Source organism: Manacus vitellinus, unplaced genomic scaffold (assembly GCF_001715985.3).
Source record: "Manacus vitellinus isolate BGI_N305 unplaced genomic scaffold, ASM171598v3 scaffold_64_pilon, whole genome shotgun sequence".
Taxonomy (NCBI): Eukaryota; Metazoa; Chordata; class Aves; order Passeriformes; family Pipridae; genus Manacus; species Manacus vitellinus.
This window is the reverse complement of record NW_021940718.1, coordinates 727,056-734,836: the sequence shown is the minus strand read 5'-3', so window position 1 is coordinate 734,836 and position 7,781 is coordinate 727,056. Positions and strand designations below refer to the sequence as shown.

Genomic DNA, 7,781 nt, shown 5'->3' with positions numbered 1-7,781 from the left:
TCCATGTCCCCTCCATGTATCCCCCAAATCCCTCCACGTCCCCCCCTGAACCCCAGCAGTACTTGGGACCCTTATAAAGGCTTTGGGGTGAGGGGACAGGGACACACGGGGGCCTGTCCTTGTCCCTGTCCCCAGGAGATGGGGCTGGAGAAGCATCTCAGGAATTCAATCCAGGTGGGCACAGTGCTCCCCCCCAATCCCGTGTCCCACCTCCATGGCTCCCGCGTCCCTCGCTGTCCCCGGGGCTGGTGGCACTGCTGGTGACAGCTGGTGACACGTGGGGTGGCCCCAGGTCACTCCTGGAGCCCAGCCTGGATCAGCTGCCTGGGAGAGCAGCAAACCCCCCGGGAGCGTTGGGTGTTCCCGGCCCTGCCCCCTGCTCGGACAGGGGGGCTCCTCTCCCGTTAAACGCTTCTGTTGTTAAGGAATGTGGAATCTTCCATGGATAAGGAAGAGCTGTGGGTTACTGGGAGGTGTGTGGGATCATAGGATCACACACTGGTTTGGGTTGGAAGGGACCTGAAGGATTATCCAGTGCCACCCCCCTGCCATGGGCAGGGACACCTTCCACTAGCCCAGGTTGCTCCAGCCTGGCCTTGGACATTTCAGGGATGGGGCAGCCACAGCTTCTCTGGGAAAACCTGTGCCAGGGAAGAATTCCTTCCTAATGTAACCCACAGTCACATGCACCCCATGGAGATCCACCCCCACATCCCTCCATCCCGGGTTTGTCTCTCTGCCCAGATTTTCGACCCTCCGGAGGAGCTGGAGCGGAAGGTCCGGGAGCTGGCGGAGCTGATCCGGAGCTCCTCCAATGTGGTCTTTCACACAGGGGCAGGAATCAGCACGGCCTCGGGCATCCCTGACTTCAGGTAAGGGGATGGCACCCCCTCCAAGTCCATCTTCCAGCTTGGAAAGCTCTTGGAAAGCTCTGGTTTGCCCTATCCATCCATCCATCCATCCATCCATCCATCCATCCATCCATCCATCCATCCATCCCATCAGTCCTGGATCCAGCTGTGAACACCTTTTTCACACCTCCCTGATGTTCAGCTCTTCCCACAAAATCCCCCCCGTGTGCTCTGCTTGCATCAGCCACCGAAATCCTGGTGGTCCCTGACCTCCATTCCACAGGGCCTGGCTCATCCCACATGGATGGGGCCTGAGCTCTCCCTTCTCCCTCTTCCCCTCTTTCTGCAGGGGCCCCAATGGTGTCTGGACCATGGAAGAGAAAGGGCTCTCCCCAAAATTCGACACCACCTTTGAGAATGCCAGGCCCTCCAAGACTCACATGGCGCTGCTGGGGCTGCAGAGAGTCGGAATCCTGAAATTCCTGGTCAGCCAGAACGTGGATGGCCTGCACGTGCGTTCGGGATTCCCACGGTACTGCCCCTGCCTTTCCCAGCCCCGGGGAAGGGATTTGATTCCCGAGGAATCTGATAGGGGGAGTGAAAGCTGGAAGGGGATGAACCAGCTGGAATTTAGAGGCTGTGGTTCGAATCCAGAGGGTGGTGGAATGGAGTTGTCCTCGGTTGTTGCTCCCTGGAAGTGCTTCTCGTGCACAGGAAAAACAGGTCATGGAATTGTAGAATCCCAAAATGGTTTGGGTTGGAAGGGACCTTAAATCCTGTCTCATCCCACCCCCTGCCATGGGCAGGGGCACCTTCCACTATCCCAGGTTGCTCCAACCTGGCCTTGGACACTTCCAGGGATGGGGCAGCCACAGCTTCTCTGGGAAATCCATCCCAGTCCCTCACCACCCTCCCAGGGAGGAATTCCTTCCCAATATCCCATCTAACCCTTCTGCTCTCCTGTGCCACATCATGGAGTCAGGGAATCCCAGACTGGTTTGGGTTGGAAGGGACCTTAAAGCCCATCCAGTTCCACCCCTTCCCTGGGCAGGGACACCTTCCCCTATCCCAGGTTGCTCCAAGCCCCATCCAGGTCGTGGTGTTTGTAGGCGTCGGTGCTCCCTGAGGGATCAGGGCCCTGGGGGTGAGAATCTGGATCCAAGCAGGACACGTGCTCCTGGGAGCAGCTCAGAGCAGTTCTCAGGGTCCTTTCCACCCTCTCCATACCCATCCAGAGGGGTGGAGGCACAGGAGGGAGGATGGGAACAGCTGGAATGGCTCTGGGTGCAGAGACGTGTCTCGCCCCAGTTTGCCGGAGCTCTCGGAGCGCTGGATCCTGGCCCTGCCTCAATTTGCTTCCATTAAATCCCAATAAAACCAGTGCTGGCCCCCAAAGAGCCTTAACAAACATTTGGCCTCTTGATAAATCTGGGAATCTCCAAGAGCAGCAAGAGAGAGAGGGAAGGTCCCGGGGCTGGAACTGCTCTGACTTACCGGTGCTCTCCGATTCCCTGGCGGCGAGGTCGGGATCCCACGGAGGATTCCCGAGGATTCCGAGAATTCCCTCTGCAGGGAAGAGCTGAGGGTACCAGAGCTCCAGTCCCTGCCTGGGGGGGACTGGAGTGGCTGTTCCAAAGATGTCCTCAAAGGAACCTGCCTCTCCCCCCAGCCCTCGTGACAGCCGGAGCTTCGCCCTTCACGAACTCCAGCCCGTTATAAAACCCATTCCCGGCACTTAAGAGCAGCCTGGGATTGTTGGTGGGAGGGAAAAGTGCTCAGAGCTGCCTGGGAAGGGGAGGGGAGAGCAGCAGAAAATAAAAGGAAGGGAGGCATTGAGGCTTGAAAGATGCTGAGTGTCTGGGACTGACGTTCAGACCTCTGGGGTTTTTATGCTGAGGCGCCGGAACAGGTTTGCCAGAGAATCTGTGGATGCCCTTGGAAACAAGGATGGGAAAAGGGAAATAGGCCTTGGAAAATGCTCTCAGGGACGTGGTGGGATTGTTGGGGTGTCCTGGGCAGGGCCAGGAGTTCAACTGATGATCCTTGGGGGTCCCTTCCGACTCAGGATGTTCTGTTATCCCTGGAAATGTCCAAGGCCAGGTTGGAGCAACCTGGGATAGTGGGAGGTGTCCCTGCCCATGGAGGGGGTTGGAATGGGATGATCTTTAAGGTCCTTCCAACCCAAACCATCCTGGGATTCCACGAGTGGGGATGAGAATGAGGATCATGAAGGAATCTGGGAGAAGATGCTTCTCACAAATACCTTCAACCATCTCTGGCTGAGCAGAGCTGCCTCCAGGGGGGATTTCCTGGGATTAAAAGCCCTGAGTCCTTCTCCCAGCACCACCTTTGCCTGTTTGAACTGAACAGCCCTGGGAAAAGGAATAGGGAATAAGGACAGAACTCCAGTTGAGCCCAGCTCTGCCACCCAAACGAAGCCTGTGCTTGAGCAATGCCGCTGAACTGGGGCCAAACTGGGGGAAATCAAGTCAGTCCTGTCTCATCCCCCCTGGAGGAGGTTCCCAGGAGTTGTGTGGGGGGTTTGGAGGAGCACAGGCAGAGCATGGCTGTGTTTCCCTCTGGCTTCTGCACCGAGCTCGAGGGGACTTTCAGGCTAAACGGGTTTCAGAGGGCTGGGATGGCACAGGGACAGAGAGGTGCTGAGGAAAGCAAAGATCCAGGTGCTACCAGGAGCAGAGGTTTGAGCTGGGTCAGGAGCTGGAATCGATGCTGCAGGTGGAAGCATTCCAAGTAAAAAGCCAGGACATGCTGTCCCTCCTCAGTCCCTGCTGTGGTGGCCTCGGGGAGATGAACCCCCCACCTGGCAGAGCTGGAATGCAGGGAAGCCCTTGAGCTTCAGGGCCCTGGTGAGGAAGGGAGGGGGGGTGTTGCTCCAGGGCTCTCCACCCCTTTCCCACCTCACCTGTTCTCCCACAGGGACAAGCTGGCTGAGCTCCACGGGAACATGTTTGTGGAAGAGTGCGTGAAATGCGGCAAGTACGTGTGCCCTGAGCCTGGGGAGGGGGGCTTGGTGGGGTTTTCCACGTCGGGGGGGGGGGCATTCCAGCCCTCCCCTGAGCAGCTGGCCCTGAGTGGCTCCGTGTCTCCGCAGGCAGTACGTGCGGGACGCCGTGGTGGGCAGCATGGGGCTCAAACCCACCGGCCGGCTCTGCAGCGTCACCAAGGCCCGCGGGCTGAGGGCCTGCAGGTAGGGCTGGGGCCCTGCAGGTGGGGCTGGATCCCTGCTGGAATGCTGGGTGTGAGATGGCAGGGATCATAGAATCATAGGATCATAGGATCAGCTGGGTTGGAAGGGACCTCCAGGATCATCAATCCAAGCCTTGATCCAACCCCGCTGTGGTTCCCAGCCCATGGCACTGATGCCACATCCAGTCTCTTCTTAAAAACCTCCAGGGATGGAGAATCCACCCCTTCCCTGGGCAGCCCATTCCAATGGCTGAGCACCCTCTCTGCAAAGAAATTCTCCCTGATATCCAACCTAAACCTCCCCTGGCACAGCTTCAGACCCAGCCCTCTTGTCTTGCTGATGGTTGCCTGGGAAAAGAGACCAACCCCCCCTGGCTCCCCCCTCCTGGCAGGGAGTTGTAGAGAGTGATGGCAGGGATCTCTTGGAGTGGCCAGCAGTGCCTCAGGGTTGGGAGAAGCAGCTGAGGGTGTGGGAAGGTCTGGGACAAGGGGCTGGGGCACCACTCCCCCCCTTCCTCACCTCTGCCAGGGCAGCTCTGCTGTTCCTGCCTGGCAGGGGAAAACTTGGGCCCTGTGTGTGTTTTCCAGAGGGAAGTTACGAGACACTATCCTGGACTGGGAAGATTCCCTGCCCGACCGTGACCTCACGCTGGCAGATGAAGCCTGCAGGTGACTGAGCACCCTGGGGAGTGGGAGGTGGAACTGGATGAGCTTTAAGGTCCCTTCCAACCCAAAGCATCCCGTGGTTCTGGAGTGTTGTCTCCTCCCCGCAGGAAAGCCGATCTCTCTGTCACCCTTGGGACCTCCCTGCAGATCAAACCCAGCGGGAACCTCCCGCTGATCACCAAGAAGAGAGGAGGGAAGCTGGTCATAGTCAACCTACAGGCAACCAAACACGTGAGTGAGCGTCCTCTGCACCCTGGGCTGCTCCTCTGCCCTCGTGTCACCTCCCCCAGGCCCAGCCCAGCTTTGTCCCTGTCCCCTCCCAGGTGGGAGTTAAACCTGCAATTCCAGATAAACACTTAGAAATTGCAGGTAAATCTGCAGACTGGTTTGGGTGGGAAGGGACCTTGAAGTTCATCCAGTCCCACCCCCTGCCATGGGCAGGGACACCTTCCACTGGACCAGGTTGCTCCAAGCCCCATCCAACCCTATCCAAGCAAGTTTTAAGAGCAGAATAAAAGCTCAGCCCAAAGCCTGATGTATCCTCTGGTGAATCAAGGCCCAGTGAAATCATGGAATATGCTGAGTTAGAAGAGACCCCTCAGGATCATCGAGTCCAACTCCTGGCCATGCACAGACACCCCAACAATCCCCCCCTGTCCCTCAGAGCGTTGTCCAAACCCTCCTGGAGCTCTCGGGGCTGTGACCAAACCCTGAGGAGCCTGGGCAGTGCCCACCCACCCTCCGGGGGAAGAACCTTTCCCTGAGATCCAACCTAAACCTCCCCCAGTTCAGCAGGTCCACCTTCTGCTCAGCCCTGATTTCGGTGCCCCAATCACCCGAAATCTTTAACGCCCAGATTTCTGGGACGTCCTTATCGCTCCCCTTGTCCCCGTCCCACCCTGTCCCTGCTCTCTGTCTGGGTGTCCGGGCGTGTCCCCCGGGGTGTGACACCCTGGGGACATCTCCTGGTGTCCCTGGGAGGGGCCCTTTGTCCCCAGCCCCGTGTCCCCACCCCAGGACAGACAGGCCGACCTGCGCATCCACGCCTACGTGGACGACGTGATGACGAAGCTGATGAAGCTCCTGGGGCTGGAGGTGCCCGAGTGGACGGGGCCGGTGGTGGTGGAGAGCGCCGAGCTGCCGAGGCCGGAGCAGCTCCTCACGTCCCCCAGGAAGTGGCTGAAGGAGGAGCCCGTCTCCCAGCACAACGGCACGGGAACGCCGTGTCCCGGGAATACGCCGTGTCCCGGGAATACGCCGTGTCCCGGGAAGGTGCTGGTGGAGCACCACGATGGGCTGAAGCAGGAGTGTCCCAGCCCGGACACGGGGCCGCCGCCGGTGAAGAAGGTGAAGGTGGAGCCTCTCCTGAGCTGAGCCCTGGACTGTTCCCTCTCTCCAGACACTCGTCTGTGCCGCTTTTCCTACCGACTTTTTTTTATACCCTTAAATATTTGTCCCTTTTTTTATGTAAGTATTAAACACACTTGAAGCACACGCGGCGGGGCTTGGGAAGGGCGTCGCTCCTTCAAGTGTCCCAAAGCTCCCTCAGGTGTCCCAAAGTGTCCTCCTCCTTTCCTGAGAGGAGGCAGCTGTGGGGCACAGCTGGAGCTCGGGGAGCAGAAGGATGTGGGGTCTGGGCACTGGGATGGTGACATGGGATCACTGGGACAGCTGGCACCAGGTGGTGGTTGGGATGAGCCACCACCAGGTCCTGGCTGTGCCCATCCCACAGACTGGGGGGTGTGGATTTTCCCAGAGAAGCTTTGGCTGCCCCATCCCTGGAAGTGTCCAAGGCCAGGTTGGACAGGGCCTGGAGCAACCTGGGATGGTGGAAGGTGTCCCTGCCCGTGGCATCGGGTGGCACTGGATTTTCCCAGAGAAGCTTTGGCTGCCCCATCCCTGGAAGTGTCCAAGGCCAGGTTGGACAGGGCCTGGAGCAACCTGGGATGGTGGAAGGTGTCCCTGCCCGTGGCATCGGGTGGCACTGGATGGGCTTTAAGGTTCCTTCTAACCCAAACTGTTCCATAATTCTCTGATTCCATGTCACTTGGCCATGGAAGGGGACTGGTGCTGGCTGGATCCCAGTTGGATGCAGGGCTAGGAGCTGTGGGATGTGCCCTGGTATCCCACTGGACCTGGCCACATGTCCCATCTCTCCTGGGCCCCGTTGCCTCGAGGCAGTTGGGCTTGAGGTCCCCCTGGCCCAAGGCTCCTTGAAACCTTGTGGATCACCCCCTCTTAAATTAAATCAGGTGGATTTTTTTYCMAAAWWAMYTKKWWTTWRRRRWKRAAAWWAAAAWWWWAAAAAMMAAAAAAAAMCMMCMAAAACAAACCCAAACCAAACCCAAGAACAAAACCAACCAGTTGCACCATCAGCAAAACCAACCAGCCCAGGGCCCCTCCCGCTCCCTCAGCCCCGTCCTGAGCGACCCCTCATCCCTTCCACAACTTCCACTGCACCCAGGGGGCAGGAGCAGCCCCTTCCCTCCCAGTAGGGCCAGTGGGAAGCGATCTCCTCTTCCCAGTTCCCAGGCACAAGCAGGTCCAGCAGCTGGAGGCACGTCCTGGAGGGGTCACCCGAGGGCTCGTCCCGGAGGGGATGAGGTGCTGTGTCACCCCGTGGCGTCCCCCGTGGTCCCTGGGTGCTGCTAAAGCTCCTCCTCTGGCTCCAGCCCGGCAGGGTGGCCGTGCCCAGCTTTGGACCAGGCCAGCGCTGCCAGGCTCTGGTGTGACGTGGGGCTGTCCCCTGGCACGGCGTCGGTGCCGTCCCCGGCCCCGCGGCTCAGCCCCTCGGGGGCCAGTGCCGCCGTGTCGTTCCCGAGGGACACTTTGTTCCTGAGGGACACTTTGTCCAGGTGTGTGTGGCCACCGAAAGCTTCATGCAGGGTCTCGGGGGGCTCCGACCACAGGGGCTCCCGGGGCTGCTCGTCCCCGGGCTGGGGCTGGCTGTGAACCACGCGGGAGGCGGCCGCGTTGTGCAGCGACCTGGAGAAAACTGAGCGCCACGGGGCGAGGGTCAGCGCCTGGGCTGGGACCCGAGGGCCTGGCACCGCCCTG

At 59.5% G+C, this 7,781-nt stretch overlaps 2 protein-coding genes across 2 annotated transcripts in view; one reads left to right on the top strand and one right to left on the bottom strand.

The window, feature by feature from the left end:
• The first annotated feature begins 655 nt into the window (after positions 1-655).
• On the top strand, positions 656-6,556 carry SIRT6 (sirtuin 6). Its single transcript, XM_029963940.1, has 7 exons — positions 656-872; positions 1,201-1,383; positions 3,789-3,848; positions 3,964-4,059; positions 4,647-4,727; positions 4,832-4,955; positions 5,742-6,556. The coding sequence occupies exons 1-7, from the start codon at positions 685-687 to the stop codon at positions 6,096-6,098; spliced, it is 1,089 nt and encodes a 362-aa protein (XP_029819800.1). The 5' UTR covers positions 656-684; the 3' UTR covers positions 6,099-6,556.
• A 498-nt stretch (positions 6,557-7,054) lies between these two features.
• The window catches only part of CREB3L3 (cAMP responsive element binding protein 3 like 3), a 5,148-nt gene continuing 4,421 nt past the window's right edge, over positions 7,055-7,781 (bottom strand). Inside the window, exon 6 of the mRNA XM_029963862.1 lies at positions 7,055-7,778. Coding sequence (XP_029819722.1) covers positions 7,373-7,778 — 406 coding nt within the window. The 3' untranslated portion in view covers positions 7,055-7,372. The remainder of the gene's footprint in view (positions 7,779-7,781) is intronic.